The 16,521-nt window shown below is 57.5% G+C and overlaps 1 protein-coding gene across 1 annotated transcript in view; it reads left to right on the forward strand.

Annotated features, from left to right (window-relative positions):
* The window catches only part of DNAH17 (dynein axonemal heavy chain 17), a 32,853-nt gene that overhangs the window by 12,081 nt on the left and 4,251 nt on the right, over positions 1-16,521 (forward strand). Inside the window, exons 35-74 of the mRNA XM_029960132.1 lie at positions 29-185; positions 453-557; positions 1,002-1,159; positions 1,649-1,787; positions 2,338-2,565; positions 2,718-2,855; positions 3,390-3,522; positions 3,707-3,834; positions 3,926-4,074; positions 4,270-4,552; positions 4,641-4,814; positions 5,429-5,636; positions 5,730-5,895; positions 5,979-6,081; positions 6,240-6,387; positions 6,513-6,604; positions 6,782-6,943; positions 7,036-7,200; positions 7,340-7,531; positions 7,931-8,197; positions 8,656-8,817; positions 9,319-9,552; positions 9,744-9,908; positions 10,003-10,098; positions 10,191-10,408; positions 10,633-10,840; positions 11,054-11,169; positions 11,439-11,631; positions 11,745-11,980; positions 12,238-12,354; positions 12,828-13,032; positions 13,355-13,519; positions 13,648-13,788; positions 13,928-14,098; positions 14,265-14,387; positions 14,502-14,695; positions 14,811-14,959; positions 15,090-15,217; positions 15,480-15,707; positions 16,228-16,419. Coding sequence (XP_029815992.1) covers positions 29-185; positions 453-557; positions 1,002-1,159; positions 1,649-1,787; positions 2,338-2,565; positions 2,718-2,855; positions 3,390-3,522; positions 3,707-3,834; positions 3,926-4,074; positions 4,270-4,552; positions 4,641-4,814; positions 5,429-5,636; positions 5,730-5,895; positions 5,979-6,081; positions 6,240-6,387; positions 6,513-6,604; positions 6,782-6,943; positions 7,036-7,200; positions 7,340-7,531; positions 7,931-8,197; positions 8,656-8,817; positions 9,319-9,552; positions 9,744-9,908; positions 10,003-10,098; positions 10,191-10,408; positions 10,633-10,840; positions 11,054-11,169; positions 11,439-11,631; positions 11,745-11,980; positions 12,238-12,354; positions 12,828-13,032; positions 13,355-13,519; positions 13,648-13,788; positions 13,928-14,098; positions 14,265-14,387; positions 14,502-14,695; positions 14,811-14,959; positions 15,090-15,217; positions 15,480-15,707; positions 16,228-16,419 — 6,736 coding nt within the window. The remainder of the gene's footprint in view (positions 1-28; positions 186-452; positions 558-1,001; positions 1,160-1,648; positions 1,788-2,337; positions 2,566-2,717; positions 2,856-3,389; positions 3,523-3,706; positions 3,835-3,925; positions 4,075-4,269; positions 4,553-4,640; positions 4,815-5,428; positions 5,637-5,729; positions 5,896-5,978; positions 6,082-6,239; positions 6,388-6,512; positions 6,605-6,781; positions 6,944-7,035; positions 7,201-7,339; positions 7,532-7,930; positions 8,198-8,655; positions 8,818-9,318; positions 9,553-9,743; positions 9,909-10,002; positions 10,099-10,190; positions 10,409-10,632; positions 10,841-11,053; positions 11,170-11,438; positions 11,632-11,744; positions 11,981-12,237; positions 12,355-12,827; positions 13,033-13,354; positions 13,520-13,647; positions 13,789-13,927; positions 14,099-14,264; positions 14,388-14,501; positions 14,696-14,810; positions 14,960-15,089; positions 15,218-15,479; positions 15,708-16,227; positions 16,420-16,521) is intronic.

Below are 16,521 nucleotides of genomic sequence, written 5' to 3' on the forward strand. Positions count from 1 at the left end.
GCTCAGCCCCAGTGTCCTCCCTTCACAGGTGCTACATCACCCTGACACAGTCCCTCCACCTCTATATGGGCGGGGCCCCCGCAGGCCCTGCGGGCACTGGGAAGACTGAGACCACCAAGGACCTGGGCCGGGCAGTGGGCATGATGGTCTACGTGTTCAACTGCTCTGAGCAGATGGACTACAAGGTAGGGCACGGGGCAACAGGATGGTGACACTGAGGTGAGAACCATGGGATATCCAAGACAAGGGGGGCCCTGGTTTGGTCTCTGGGAGCACGGGGGAGCCCAGGGGCATGGGGCCATATCACTGTGGGGCATTTCCTTAGGGAAGGGCAGAATCCATAAAGCACGAGCAGCTCTCAGCACTCGAGCTTTGTCACCAAACCCCCCATTGCAGCTGCCATGCAGGATCACAGCACCTGAGCCCCATCCTGATGCTCTGTTTCTCTCCAGTCCTGTGGGAACATCTACAAGGGACTGGCTCAGACAGGCGCCTGGGGCTGCTTTGACGAGTTCAATCGCATTTTGGTGGAGGTCCTGTCTGTCATCGCGGTGCAGGTGCGCACTGTTCCCACAACCTTGTGGCACTGGGTGCCAAAGAGACTTCCCAGCTCACATCCTGGGTGCTGTCCCAGCTAAACGTGACTCGTGGGACAACTTGCTGCCATTCTCTCCGCTGTATCCTGTTTGCACACAGGGTGGTGGGTGGAAGCAGAACGGTGCTGGCGATTTGGGCATAGTTGAACCACACAGCCCAGCTGTGTCCTGTCCCAATAACCTGTCACCCCCCAGCTCTACCTTTGCCTGGGACAGGGAGTTGGGGTGACTGGGAAGGAGCTGGTTTTAGGCCAGCTCTCCTGCTGTTGTGGCTTCAGTAAGAACTCAGTGCTATTCCTGGCACAGACAAATCCCAGGGTCGCTTTGAGGGGTGGTGAAGGTGAGCCAGAGCATGGGACAGGGAGCTGGGAGCTGCCAGCACTAACACCTCTGCTCACCTGACAGGTGAAATGTATTCAAGATGCAATCCGTGCCAAGAAGAAAACATTCAACTTCCTTGGAGAGATTATCTCCCTGGTCCCGTCGGTTGGGCTGTTCATCACCATGAACCCCGGCTACGCCGGGCGCACAGAGCTGCCTGAGAATCTGAAGGCTCTGTTCAGGTGGGTGGGTGTCATCACAGCACTTACCTGTGTGGTGGCACTCATGAGTCACATCCATTGCGTGTCCTAAGCTGAGGGTGTTTGTGTGCAATGGTGGCCCTGGCATCAGGGAGTCCTTGGCACCAAGGGACAGCCCTGTCACTCCCCAGAGGTGGCCAGGCTGGGCGAGCTGGGCTGCTCAGCTGGGGAAGAGGATGCTCAGGGGGTCTAATTGCCACCCCAGCTAAAAATCCAATTGACAATAAGACAAAAAGGCAGTGGAGTGCTGGAAGGGGAGGTGCAGGGATGCTGTGGGATCCTTGTCCTTGGAGGAACTCAAATGATGAGTGCAGAAGGGCCGGGTGCCCTGATCCAGCAGGGACATGAACCCCCAGCAGTGTAACTGCAGCTGGGAAGGATTTGTACTGGAAACTCAGGGGCAAACCCTGCGGGCTATGGGAGGGCAAAGACATGGTGTTCAGCCCTGCCAACCTCTGTGCTCCTCTGCAGACCCTGCGCCATGGTGGTCCCTGATTTTGAACTGATCTGTGAAATCATGCTTGTGGCAGAGGGGTTTCTCGATGCCAGGCTGCTGGCAAGAAAGTTCATCACTCTGTACACACTCTGCAAAGAGCTGTTGTCGAAACAGGTAATTAACAATATCACACAGGATAGAGGAAAGAGTCCATTTGAACTTCAGACCTGAAACACTGTAGTGGGATTGCTGGTGGTGATGCGTGGGGTGATGTTCTGCACAGCTCAGGTCTATGGCAGGACAAGTTCCACTTCCATCTGGTGCATCATATGGTATCTTTCTGCCTTAGGGAAGGAATCAAGAAGGCCAAAAGTAGAATAACATAGAATTAGAATTAGAATTTTAGAATTAGAATTAGAATTAGAATTAGAATTATTAGAATTGAACCAGTTAAGGTGAGAGCTTCTAGATATTATCCATCTTAGCAGAGGTGTTTCACACCTAAAACATGTCTCCAAGAAGGAAGCTGGATTCCCATTCCCCTTGTGACTGATGAAGGCTTCTCCTGTAAACAAGCTCAGTTTAGGTCTCCCAGTTGGGCTGGACCACACACCGTGTGGGTGACCTGTCTGTGGGGCAATAGACAGAGTGTTCCTCTGTGGTGCTGTTTGAAGCTGTTATCATTCACCAAAATGAAATGGTAATTCTTTGCTGCCTGTCACAGGACCACTACGACTGGGGGCTGCGAGCCATCAAGTCCGTGCTGGTGGTGGCGGGCTCCTTGAAGAGGGGGGACCCCGGCTGTGCCGAGGACCAGGTTCTGATGAGAGCTTTACGAGACTTCAACATCCCCAAGATCGTGACAGATGACTTGCCTGTGTTCATGGGGCTGATTGGAGACCTGTTCCCAGCGCTGGATGTCCCCAGGAAGAGGGACCTCAACTTTGAGAAGGTGCAAGCCCAGGCACAGCACCAGCACTGGAGACATCTCAGCCCTGGCAGGGTTCAGAGGCTGATGGTCCATTCAGCACTTCTGGAAGTGGCCAGCTTGTCTCCAGGGTCTTGCCAAAGCTGCCAGTGGTCAGCACCTGCTCTCCCTCCCAGGTCATCCGTGAGTCCGTGCTGGAGCTGAAGCTGCAGGCAGAGGAGAACTTCGTGCTGAAGGTGGTGCAGCTGGAGGAGCTGCTGCAAGTGCGACATTCCGTCTTCGTCGTCGGCAATGCCGGCTGCGGCAAGTCCCAGGTAGCAGCCAAACCATCCTGAGGACATGGGGCCCGAGCATATCCCATGGCCTCCCACAGCTCTTGGTGAGGGCATGACCACAGGCCACAGCCAGCCATGCAGACCCTGGCGCCGCCAGAACAGCATTTGGGTGGGGGACTGCAGTGCAGCCATGACCACGCCTGGCCCTCCAGCACTGCCTGTGCCAGACTGAGCCCGTGGAGCTGAGCGGGTTTGGGATGCACAGCTCAGGGGCTGCTCAGGGCACCCATGAGTGGAGCAGGGACAATGTAGGGAGCAGGCAGAGGCACGCTCTCACAATGCTGTGCATGCTGGGGTGCCAGCAGGATGACAGGACAGTGCTGGCTGGTGGGGTCAGGGCTCCCACAACAGCCCAGCCAGGAGCTGGCTCTGCAGAGGGAGGTCAGGTGCATTCCCAGCAACAGCCCATGTGGGAGCAGGACTCCGTGCCCTCTGCTGCGGGCAGATGCTGCCGAAGGCCGTGGACACCCCGGTGGGAGCAGCACCTGCAGCTGCACCATCCCCTCCCCACAGGTGCTGAAGTCGCTCAACAAAACGTACCAAAAGCTGCAGCGGAGGCCAGTCACTGTGGACCTCGACCCCAAGGCCGTGACCTGCAATGAGCTGTTTGGGGTCATCCATCCGGCCACGCGGGAGTGGAAGGATGGTGAGACACCAATGCTGTGAGCTTTGTTTACAGGATGTGAGATGGAAAGGGAAGACCTTTGCTTGGGGCTCTTTCCTGGAGTGGGAGGGAGAAGGAATGTCTTTCATGGGAGCACCAGTCCTGTGTGTCTCCCAGCAAACATCTGTGCACGGAGAGGACCAACCCATGTCTCTCTGTGGGGCAGGTCTGTTCTCCACAGCGATGCGTGACCTGGCCAACATCACACATGACGGGCCCAAGTGGATCATCCTCGATGGAGACATTGATCCCATGTGGATCGAGTCCCTGAACACAGTCATGGATGACAATAAGGTTGGTGCCATCACACTCCAGGGGCTTTGCTTGCTCGTTAACTCAGGAGGATCAGCTCTGGGCATCCCTCACAACGAGCCACTTCCCCCAGGTTCTCACCTTGGCCAGCAACGAGCGCATCCCCCTCACCCCCACCATGCGGCTCATCTTCGAGATCAGCCACCTGCGCACAGCCACGCCCGCCACCGTGTCCCGGGCGGGAATCCTCTACATCAACCCCACCGACCTCGGCTGGCACCCGTGAGCCAGGAAGGGAGGAGGATGGGGTGGGAAGGGATCAGATGGACAGGGTGGGACAAGATGGGATCTGAGGGGATGGGATGGGACAGGATGGGACAAAATGAGATGAGGGGATGAGATGGGATGAGATGAGATGGGATGGGATGGGCACTGGCCCCCACATGCTCACTGCAGCCCTGCTTGTCCCTCCCACAGCATTGTGACCAGCTGGATTGAGACGAGGACAGTAAAGTCTGAGAAGGCCATTCTGATGGTCCTCTTTGACAAGTACCTGCCACCATGCCTGGAGAAGCTCAAGTCTGGGTTCAAGACAATCACCCCTGTCCCTGAGGTCACAGCCATACAGACAGTGCTGTCCCTGCTGGAATGTCTCCTGACACCAAAGAATGTCCCACCAGACTCACCCCGGGAGCGATATGAGCTCTACTTTGTTTTTGCCTGTACCTGGGCCTTTGGCGGGGCCTTGTTCCAGGACCAGGTACTGCCACGGGACCACCTGGCACCTGGCAGCCCTTGCTGTGTCCCATCGTGTGGCTGGTGTCTGAGTGTCTTTGTTTTGTCCCCAGCTGGTGGATCACCGCCAGCAGTTCAGCAAGTGGTGGCTGACAGATTTTAAAGCCGTCAAGTTTCCTAACGAGGGGACAATTTTTGACTATTACATTGATCCGGAAACGAAGAGATTCAAACCCTGGGATGAAAGAGTGCCACAGTTCGAGCTCGACCCCGAAGTCCCCTTACAGGTATTTCCCATGAGCTCTATGTTTATATAGTTTATTTGATTACTACTCTACAGTCTTCCCCGAGCAATGCCTGGAGTGTCACTGGGATTTGGGCTGGGGGCATCCAGCAAACCCAATGGCTTCCTGTAGTTATTTTTACCCTGCAGAAACCCCAGCAAGGGCTACAAGTTCCACCTCTTCTTTAACTTCAGATTAACCTGCAGCTTCATAGAGTCTCATGAAATAACTATTGCCTGAGTGCAAAATTTCCTTTAGCACTTGATTTGTGTCTCCTGCGATGCTGTCCAGAGGGAGGTTATCAAAGCTGTCAGGGCAAGGGCAAGGAACCACAACTGGGTTTGGCCATGGGCTGAGCAGACACCAGAGGTGGTTTCAGGAACTGTCCATTTTGTTCTGTGTAGTAACTCAGTTTTAGTCAGAAAGGCTTTAGAATAGCTGAGTGCCCAAGACCTGTAGGTTTAGAGAGGGAGCAGGTTTGTATGCAGAGAGCATCGTCCATTGGAGCTGCTGTGAACGCCGTGCAGGGCTCTGGCACGCTGGGCTCTGCTCCAACAGAGGATCCCACCTCTGCCAATGCCGGGGCAAGCACCAGGACTGATGGCCCCTCTCCCCAGGCTGCCATGGTGCACACCACAGAGACCATCCGCCTCCGCTACTTCCTGGACCTGCTGATGGAGAAGCGGCAGCCGGTGATGCTGGTGGGGAACGCAGGGACGGGAAAGTCGGTCCTAATGTGGGACAAGCTGGAAGCACTTGGCACAGACGAATATCTGGTGCAGTCTGTGCCCCTCAACTTCTACACCACCTCAGCCATGCTGCAGGGTGAGGCTGTCAGTCAGCAGCTGGCCCCATGCCAGGCTGTGCCACAGGGTCCTGCAGTGCTGACCCACCACCCACCTGCTCCTCTTGCTGCAGCCGTCCTTGAGAAACCCTTGGAGAAGAAATCGGGAAGAATCTACGGCCCACCTGGCTCCAGAAGGCTGGTCTACTTCATTGACGACATGAACATGCCAGAGGTGGACAAATATGGCACCGTGGCACCACACACGCTCATCCGGCAGCACCTGGACCATGGGCACTGGTGGGTGCCAGAGGGGCACAGCACAATGGGGGGAACCTGACCCCATCCCCAGGGAAAGCATCACCGTGCTGGTCCCTGCACAGGTACGACAGGACCAAACTGACCCTGAAGGACATTCGTAACTGCCAGTACGTGGCCTGCATGAACCCAACCGCGGGGTCCTTCACCATCGACTCACGGCTGCAGGTGCGCGGGATCCAGGGGCCAGGCTGTGTCCAGCACATCCGTTCCCCTTGGGCCGAGGCCCAGAGGGTGGGGTGAGGCAGGGGGCCCTGCGATGTCGTCTGGCTGTGTTAGCCCCCGCAGGGCAAAGCTCCCATCGCAGTTTCTGCCCCTTTCTGCAGCGCCACTTCTGCGTCCTCGCTGTGAGCTTTCCCAGCCGGGAGGCTCTGCACACCGTGTATGGCACCATCCTGGAGCAGCACCTGGCCCGGCAGCAGATACCACAAGCTCTCCAGAAGATGCAGCCCCAGCTGGTAGCAGCAGCACTGGGTGAGCCCCTGCCACCCTGGGGTGGGACGTACCAGCATTGGCCCCTGGGGAATGCACTGTTGGGGAGCCAGGCTTGGGGATCTCTGGGGACCTGGTACCCACTCACCCCCTTCTCCTCCCGACAGCCCTGCACCAGAAGGTTTCCACCACCTTTCTGCCAACAGCTATCAAGTTCCACTACCTCTTCAACCTGCGAGACCTCTCCAACATATTTCAGGTAGCTTGAGGGCTGTTTCTTCTAAAACATCCTTATTTCTCCCTTTCCTCATCCCACAGTCTTGCAGCATACCTTTTTCCTGAAACAGGCCTTGGCCTCTTCCCAGAGCCAACCTTTACACTCGACTCTGAGTGGCACTAAAATAACCCTGAGGGCTGTGAGGTTTGTGTTTGTCAGGGGCTGCTCTTCTCCACCCCTGAGTGCCTGAAAAGCCCTGTGGACTTGGTGCGTCTCTGGCTTCATGAAGCAGAGAGGGTGTACGGAGACAAGCTCGTTGACGAAGAGGATCAGGGTGGCTTCAAGAAGCTGCTGGTGGACACCTGCAAAACCGCCTTTCAAGTAAGTTGTGCTGAAAAGGAGAGGGCTCCAGTCTGGTGGCTCTGCCTTGGTATCCCGTGGCCAAACCCCACAGCTGGAATTGCCTTTCCCAGGAGCTCAGCGAAGACGTGGTGTTTGCCAAGCCCAACATCTACTGGCACTTCGCCCAGGGCTTTGATGAGTCCAAGTACATGCCGGTGCCAAGCTGGGCAACTCTGAGTGACCTGCTGGGGGAAGCCCTGGACAGCTACAATGAGGTGAACGCGGCAATGAACCTGGTGAGTGATCATGGTGGGCAGTGCTGCCCTGAAAAGATGTGACTGCAGCATCGCACTGCTTGGGTCAGTGCATTTTGGGCACTTGCTACTTCCCTGCCCTGATCCAGAGCACTGAACCTTCCCCTCCTGTTTTCTTCAGGTGCTCTTCGAAGATGCTGTGTCTCACATTTGCAGAATTAGCAGGATCTTGGAGTCTCCTCGGGGCAATGCGCTGCTGGTGGGGGTGGGGGGCAGTGGGAAGCAGAGCCTGGCACGGCTGGCAGCAAGCATCAGCAACCTGAGCGTGTTCCAGATCACACTGAGGAAAGGCTATGGCACCGCGGACCTAAAGGTGGGAGCAGCTTTGGGCCCTGGGCCAGTGCTGCCTACTGAGGGCAAGGTCCTGCACCTGCAGTGCTGGTGCCTAGGGTGGGCTCATGGGGCTCTGCTCTCCTCACATCAGTGCATTTGCACACCAGGATCTGCCCATAGGTGACACCCAGGAGTCCTGCCCCAAGGGGCCACAGCACTTCCCCAGCCAGGGACAGGCAGGAGCCACTGGTGAGGAGGGCAGGTGCAGTGTGGGCAGCCCTGATGCTGCACCCATCTCCGGGCTGAGCAGTTGGCACCACCTCCTTCCCAAATGATCCTTCCCAAAGGCTCCCCCCTGGCTCCTCAGGGCTGCTCCAAACACTTTGGAGAGTACCTCATGGAGGTTGATCCAGGGGGTGACAGTTTCTCTCTGTCCCAGGTGGACCTTGCCTCCCAGTACATCAAGGCAGCCGTGAAGAACGTCCCCACTGTGTTCCTGATGACGGACTCCCAGGTGGCTGAAGAATCATTCCTGGTTCTAATCAATGACTTCTTGGCGTCCGGGGAAGTGCCAGGTCTCTTTCAGGATTCTGACCTGGAAACCATCATCGGTTCCATGAGACCCCAGGTGAAGGCCCTTGGATTGGAGGATTCAAAGGAAAACTGCTGGAAATTCTTTATAGAAAAAGTCCGGCGCCAGTTAAAGGTGGGTGTTTGCTCCCCAGGGTGGTTTGTCTGTGCCCCTGACTTGCCTGATCCAAAACCTCTTTGCAACAGGGCACCCTGAAGTTTCATCTCAGGGTGGTGGGTTTGGGCAAAAGGTGTTTTCAGAGGCTCTCCAGATGCCTCCCGCCCCAGGGGTGCAGGACAGAGCACCCCTGTATTGACCTCCCTGGGGCAGAGCAGCACCTCCATGGCCGTGGGCCATACTGGGCACTCACAGGGACTCTGACTGTGCTCAGCTGCTGACTGCAGCCACCAAAGGGGACACAATCCAGCTCTGGTGAGTGGCACAAGGTGCACAACCACAGACCACCTCCCATGTACTGGGAGTTACTGGGAGGGCAGCACAGCCCTGGTCTGCAGCAGAAGCCTTGCCCCTGGTGACGTTCCCACCAACCCAACAGCGGGGACACCCTGCTCAGCAGTGCTGCTCTGCCCCAGGTCGTCCTCTGCTTCTCCCCCGTGGGCTCAACCCTGCGTGTGCGGGCCAGGAGGTTCCCTGCTGTGGTCAACTGCACAGCCATCGACTGGTTCCACGAGTGGCCAGAGGATGCTCTCGTGTCCGTCAGCAGCAGGTTCCTGGAGGAAACGGAGGACATTGAGGTGAGCTGGGACCCCCGGCACAGCTGCTATCCTGGGGCACTGGGGATCCCTGCACCTTTGCTGCTCTCCTTGTTTAATGTGCCCAGGGATAACGGTCTGGTGTGACCAAGGGGGCAAGGGGCAGCAAGCTGGGAATAGGTCTGGGATAGGCTCACATCTGGTTCTGGGGTCAGAGCCTGCAGCCCTGCACCGTGCTTGTGGGGATGAACCTTTCCTCATTTTCTTGTCCTTAAAGCACCCCCTCAGGTAACAGCCTAGGGACAGCAGCTTCTCCCAGTGCAGGGTTGAGTCAGGGACCCAGAGCTGGGCATGGGAACTGGTGCTGGTGCCATGACTACCAGCATGTCTCAACCCTGCACTGTGCTGTTAACAAAAAGGTTCACTTTTCTCTGGCCTCTGTGGCTGGACACAGAGCCAGTGCTGCAGGAGGGCTCAGTGCAGCCCCTGCACATCACTGCAGGCACCCACTGCAGCAGCTCCCTGTCTGTGCTCCCTATGCAGCCAGAGGTCAAGGTCTCCATCAGCCAGTTCATGTCCTTTGTCCACACGAGTGCGAAGGAGATGTCCAAGACCTACCTGGCTGTGGAGAGACGCTATAATTACACCACGCCAAAGACCTTCCTGGAGCAGATAAAGCTCTACCAAAGCCTGCTGGCAAGTAAAAGGAGCAAGCTCTCTGCCAACATCGAGAGGCTGGAGAAGGGGTTGATGAAGCTGCAGAGCACAGCATCACAGGTGCCTATCTACAGCCTCGCTCATGCATTGTGCCTGCTGCGGGTCCAGCATGGGGAGAGAGAGCAGGCATGTCCCTGCAGGGTGGTCAAGGTGGCCACAAGGTCCCCAAGCTGTACCAAGCCACCGCTCTGAGGCCAGGCAGGGTTTGGCAATATCGGCCCTCTGATCTGCTCTGTTTCTCCATTGTTGAGGTGGATGACCTGAAAGCCATGCTGGCAATCCAGGAGGCAGAGCTGAAGCAGAAGAACGAGGACACAGATAAACTAATCCACGTGGTGGGTGTTGAGACAGAGAAGGTCACCAAGGAGAAAGCCATTGCTGATGAGGAGGAGCTGAAGGTCGAGGCCATTAACAAGGTGCGTGGCACTGAGCCAGTGCCCAGTGTGGGACAGGGCAGTGTGAGCTCTGTGGCTACGGCCGCTCACCCCATCCTGCATCCTCCCTCCCCAGGTCGTGGCTGAGAAGCAACAAGCCTGCGCAAGTGACCTGGCGGAAGCAGAGGTGGTGCTCTCTGCTGCCCGCGAGGCCCTCAACACACTCAACAAGGTGGGCGAGCTCTCGGTGGGAAGCAGGTGCCCAGCTAGCGCTGGTGGCCCCACAGCAGGGGGATGCTCAGTGGCCCTGCGGTCCCTTCCCAGTACAACCTGACAGAGCTGAAGTCCTTTGGGGCTCCGCCCCCAGAAGTGGTGAACGTGATGGCAGCTGTGTTGATTCTGACCGCCGAAAATGGCAAGATTCCAAAGGACAAGAGCTGGACAGCAGCAAAAGTCAAGATAGGAAAAATAGACACTTTCCTTTCAAGCTTACAAAACTATGATGGGGAAAACATCCCTGAGCCCTGTCTCAAGGCATTTCAGTGAGTCTCTGGCTGGTTCCTGCCCCAGCCCAGCCCTTGGGCAGGGTGGCCAGGGGGACCCTCACCTGGGAGCACAGCAGAGTTTGGGGGCAGGAGTGGGATCCAGGTGTTGGCCCTGCTCTCCCACCTTTCTGCCCACCGTCAGCTCAAGCCCCAGGAGGAGTGGGAAGGGTTGCTGGCAGCCACGGCACGGTGCCATAGCATGGCATGTGCTCCCATTCCAGGCCGTACCGGTCAGACCCCGGGTTCGATCCCGAGTTCATCAAGTCCAAATCAACGGCCGCGGCGGGGCTGTGCTCCTGGTGCCTCAACATGGTCCGCTACTACGAGGTGCACTGTGAGGTGAAGCCCAAGAGGCAGGCGGTGGCTGATGCCGATGCCGAGCTGGCGGAGGCACAGCAGAGGCTCAGTCGCATTAAGAGCAAAATTGTGGTAAGTGTGTGTCCCCCAGCCCCCAGGCAGGGCCAGCCACCAGCACCCACCACGACCCCCTCAGCCACCAAACGAGCAAGAGAGGTTTCTGTAACTCCATGAACCTGGAGCCCAGGCCAAGCACTGGGCTGGGACAGGGCCACTGCAGAGCTCCGGGAGCATGGAGCCTCCTGTCCAAGTAAGGAATAACTGTGAGACTGTTCTCTTCCAAAGACCCTGAATGCCAATCTGGCGACTCTCACTGCTCAGTTTGAGAAAGCCACAGCAGAAAAGATCAAATGCCAGCAGGAGGCTGATGAAACCAACAAAGTCATCACCTTGGCAAACAGGTACTGTGCAAATGCTGGCTCCAAAGCACTGGGGCAGGCTGATGCCCCCTGGCATTGCTTGGTGGCCGTGGGAGCAACAGAGCCCCCCATACCCTCAACAAATTAAAAACTCCTGAGATAAATTGGGCCAAAAATTCATGGGGGTATACAGCCCTGATGCCATTTTCTGCTGATGCCCTGGGGCATCATAGCTGAGTCATCCCCCTCACTGGGTCACAGCACTGGGAGCACCAGCACCACAGCAGCCACCATCTCCTCTGACCTCCCAGGCTTGTTGGGGGTCTGGCGTCCGAAAATGTCCGCTGGGCTGAGTCAGTGGACCAGCTCAGAGAGCAGGAGAAGACGCTGTGCGGGGATGTGCTGCTGGTCTCTGCCTTTGTGTCCTACGTCGGATATTTCACCAAGAAGTACAGGGCTGAGCTGCTGGAGCAGCACTGGATCCCTTTCCTCAATGGGCTGACGGTGAGAGACCACAGATTCCATCCCAGAGTGCCCAGGGCTCCTTCACCCCCGCCCACCAGCACTGGAGGCTCCCACCTCTCTGTGGCCAGGCACCCAACAGCCCCTCCCTGCAGGTGCCCATCCCCATCACCCCAGGCCTGGACCCCCTCAGCCTCCTCACGGACTCTGCCGATGTGGCTGCCTGGAACAACCAGGGCCTGCCCAGCGACCGCACTTCCACCGAGAACGCTGCCATCCTCTGCAGCACCCAGCGGTGGCCACTGCTCGTGGACGCCCAGCTCCAGGGCAGCAAGTGGATCAAGAACAAATACGGGGAGGAGCTGCAGGTCGTCCGCCTGGGCCAGCGGAGGTGGGCAAAGTTGGGCACAGGCTTGGGCTGCACTGGCCCCCATTCCCCTGCCATCGAAGGGTGCAGGGTGCTGTGAGCCAGGGCAACCACATCCCCATCAGACTCAGGGCACCCGAGGGCAGCAGCTCCACAGTTCTGCGGGGGCCAGGGCTGGCAGAGCACAGCAGGGTCCCAACAGAGCACAGTGGCTGGAAGGCACCCCCTGAGCCCCCCACAGTGTACAGGCTTGCCACGTGCACCTCCCCCTCTCCACTCAGGTACCTGGACACAATCGCACAGGCAGTCTCTGAAGGACAGACACTGCTGATCGAGGACATTGGTGAGACAGTGGAGGCGGTGCTGGACCCACTGCTGGGCAAGACCATCTTGGGCAGGTGAGCACACCCCAGTGCCGAGTGGTTTCACCTGCCCCGAGCAATCACTGCTGCCCCAAAATGCTGGTCGATGCCCCTTTGCTGCCGGCAGTTGAGGGCCTGATCCTTCCTTGGTTTTGGTCACATCCCCCAGGGTTCTCCAGTATGTCCCACTGTACTGATGTGTCCTTTTGGGCTATTCTTGTCTTCAGTACCCAGTTCATTTAGTGATTTAAGGACATGTCCCCTGGGGCACCTGCCATAAGCAGGTGATAAGCTGGAAGGGGAGAAGCACCCCAGAAGCCATGGGGGGGCTGCAGCAGGGCAGCCTCCAGCTCCTGCTCCTCTACCTTCACCCTTCTGCCCTTGCTGAGCCTTTTCCCAACCAAAGAAATCCATTCTGAGCAGCTGGGAACAGCACACGGGCTGATTGCATGTGTCTGTGATGAGTTACTACCCCGTGTGTGGACTAATTTGTTTAATTAACTGAACAGATACATTAGGATTGGAGATAAAGAAGTGGAGTATCACCAGCAGTTCCGCTTGATCCTGCATACCCGATGTTTCAACCCGCACTACAAGCCAGAGGTGCAGGCTCAGTGCACTCTCATCAACTTCTTGGTGACACGGGAGGGCCTGGAGGACCAGCTTCTGGCCGCCGTGGTGGCCCGGGAGCGGCCGGACCTGGAGACCCTGAAGGTACAGGCCCAGCTGCTGGATGGAGGGGTGGGAGAGGACGGGGCACTGCGGAGGTTTTGGGGCAGGGAGCAGAAGAGCTCCCCTCTGTGTGCTCCCTGCTGTTTGTCAAGAGCCAAGTGAGTCCCAAACAGACCCTGCAACTGCAGGTCCCCCATTGCTCCTGCAGCCAGCACTGCCCTGGTGGGTGATGGTGGGTCCCAGGAGGGGCCACGACAACCCTCCCCTTGCACGAGCACATCGGTGGCCATATGACAGAGTGACTGGTGCCAGCACTCGGTCATGATCTCTTGAGTGACGTATCCCTTGGGGGCTGCTGTCACAGGCAAACCTGACCAAGAGCCAGAACGAGTTCAAGATCAAGCTGAAGGAGCTGGAGGACTCACTGCTTGCCCGGCTGTCGGCTGCTGGGGGAGACTTCCTGCGGGACACAGCTCTGGTGGAAAACCTGGAAACAACAAAGCGCACAGCCAAGGAAATCGAAGAAAAAGTAAACATGCTGCCCTGGCCTTGGTGCCACAGGCAGAGGGACAGCTCGGCTGAGCACCCAGCCAGAGGGCAGGCACTGCTTCAGCCCATGCCTTGGTTCTGGTAACACCCACCCCCGTGTGCCTCCAGGTGAAAGAAGCTAAAGTCACCGAAGTACAAATAAACGTCGCAAGAGAGAACTACCGCCCGGCGGCAGAGCGCGCGTCCCTGCTGTACTTCATCCTGAGTGACCTCGGCAAGATCAACCCCATCTACCAGTTCTCTCTCAAGGTAGACAGGGAGTGAGGAGGGAGCTGGTGTGTGCGGGTGGGACGGGGCTGGGGGAGGATGGAGATTCAGTGTTTCAGCATTTATGCTGCTGACGAGCTCCCAGCAGCTGGACACTGATGCCTGCCGGGATCTTCTTCAGGCCTTCAATGGAGTTTTTGAGAAAGCCATCCAGCGTGCGGCCCCTAGCCAGGACACCAAGCAAAGGGTGGTCAACCTGACAGACCAGATCACCTACTCGGTCTACATGTACACAGCACAGGGCCTCTTTGAGAGAGACAAACTCATCTTCCTGGCCCAGGTTGCCTTCCAGGTAATCCCTGTGAATGTCTGGGGCTGCTGCTGTACAACAGGTGCTTATGTGGCTTTAGACAGGTTGTTCTCACTCCTGTGCTGCTGCCGGATGCTCAAAGCCTCTCGCCCCCTCGCGCTGGGGCAGTGGCACCAGGTGGCTGTGATGCTGCACTCCCAACTTCCAGGTCCTGACCATCAAGAAAGAAGTGAACCCAGCAGAGCTGGACTTTCTCCTGCGCTTCCCTTCCAAGGCCGGCGTCACATCTCCCGTGGATTTCCTGCAGACCCAGGGCTGGGGTGCTGTCAAGGTGGGTCCATGTGGTCGCCTGCTGTGCCAAGGCAATGCACAGGGTCACCTGCATGGGTTCCCTGAGGAACCCAGAGCCCAGGAATGATTTAGTCCTTCTCTGTGGAACCTGAAGGCTCTCTCAGACATGGAAGAGTTCAGGAACCTGGACAGTGACATAGAGAACTCAGCAAAGCGATGGAAAAGGTTTGTGGAGATGGAGGCGCCAGAAAAGGAGGCGCTCCCCATGGACTGGAAGAACAAGTCGGCCCTGCAGAAGCTGTGTGTGCTGCGGTGCCTGCGCCCTGACAGGATGACCTATGCCATCAAGTGAGCTGGTGCCCAGCACAGGGCCCTCCTGCAAGAGCCCTGCGGTGTCATCATGCCAGCTGTGCCCAGCGACTCCATCTCTTCTGACTCACTGGATGGTTCTATTTTTTTGTAGGAAATTTGTGGAAGAGAAGATGGGGAGGAAGTATGTGGAAGGAAGGAGCATTGACTTCTCCGAGGTGTACAAGGAGAGCAGCCCCTCCACACCCCTGTTTTTCATCCTCTCCCCTGGCGTGGATCCGCTGAAGGATGTGGAGGCGCTGGGTGAGCCACTGCCCACCTCAGGCTGGCACCAGCCCCAACAGCCACGAGCTGGTGCGGGGCCAAGCGGCTGGAACTGCACAACCCCAGCTCAGTGCCCATACTGATAATCCTGGTGTACACTCCCTCCCAGGCACGAGGCTGAACTTCACCATCGACAATGGGAAGATCCACAACGTGTCACTGGGGCAGGGCCAGGAGGTTGTGGCAGAACGGGCCATGGAGGTGGCCGCTGAGCAGGGCCACTGGGTCATCCTACAGGTGGGTGGGGGGCACTGTGGTGCACCACAGGACACAGCCCTGACGGCAGCCGGGCACACCAGGGCACCCAGCCCTGCCAGTATCCAGTCACACAGTACACAGTCACCCCACTGGTGATGGCAGTGACACTGCTGGGGCCAGCTGGGTGTATCCAGCCCAAGTGGTGTCCTGTCATGCTGCACCTTCTCCCTGTGGAGCAACAGTAGGAATTTGGCAGGGAGGGGAGGTGAGATTCATGAGGTACAGGCTGTTCCTGTTGCAGAACATCCATCTGGTGGCCCGGTGGCTGGACACACTGGACAAGCTGGTGGAGCAGCACAGCATGGACAGCCACCCCGAGTACCGGCTGTTCATGAGCGCCGAGCCGGCCCCCAGCCCCGAGTCGCACATCATCCCACAGGGGCTGCTGGAAAACTCCATCAAAATCACCAGCGAGCCGCCGACCGGCATGCGGGCCAACCTGCACAGGGCCCTCGACCTCTTCTGCCAGGTACCCCCCGCACCACCCCCCGCCCTTCCACAGCTGCTCCTTGGGACTGTTCAGGCCAGTGTGCCTGGCTCATCCCCTCCCAGGGTTCCACAGGCTGAGCATCTTTGGGGGGTGTCACTGCAGCCAGAAACACTGCACCCCAAGCCAGCCCCCCCCAGGACATCCTCCTGTAGTGCCCAGAGCCCCCATTCGCCAGGGTAACCAGAGCTGCCCGAGGGCTCCAGACACAAGGAAGTGCCAGGTTGCCAATGCCTTTCCTGAGACTGAACCTGGAGCTGCTGCAGTTTTAGCATGAACAAGATGCCTCAGCTGTTAGCAGGGCATTGGGGTGTGGCGTCCTAATTCTTCCATAAACAAATGAGTGCAAAAATTACCAACTAGCAAAGTATTAAAATACAATTTTATGCCTTTTTCTTTCTAATAAACACCTTCAGTTCTCTTTTGCCAATGAACGTTCTTAACTAGAGGGGCATCTGATAGCGATATTCACCTGCAACCCCCCATCACTGTTCCCCCACAGGAAACACTGGAGCAGTGCAGCAAAGAGACTGAGTTCAGGTGCATCCTGTTTGCACTCTGCTACTTCCACGCAGCGGTGGCCGAGCGGCGCAGGTTTGGCACCCAGGGCTGGAACAGGCCCTACCCCTTCAACAGCGGCGACCTGACCGTCTCCGTTAACGTCCTGCACAACTACCTGGAGGCCAACGCCAAGGTGAGGGATGACAAGGTGACCACTCTACACACAGCACACACTGCAACAATCAGCCTTTCTCAGAACCTTCACCAGGTTGCAGCACAAACACTGTCTCATGAA

This window comes from Manacus vitellinus, unplaced genomic scaffold (genome assembly GCF_001715985.3).
Source record: "Manacus vitellinus isolate BGI_N305 unplaced genomic scaffold, ASM171598v3 scaffold_24_pilon, whole genome shotgun sequence".
NCBI classification, from domain to species: Eukaryota; Metazoa; Chordata; class Aves; order Passeriformes; family Pipridae; genus Manacus; species Manacus vitellinus.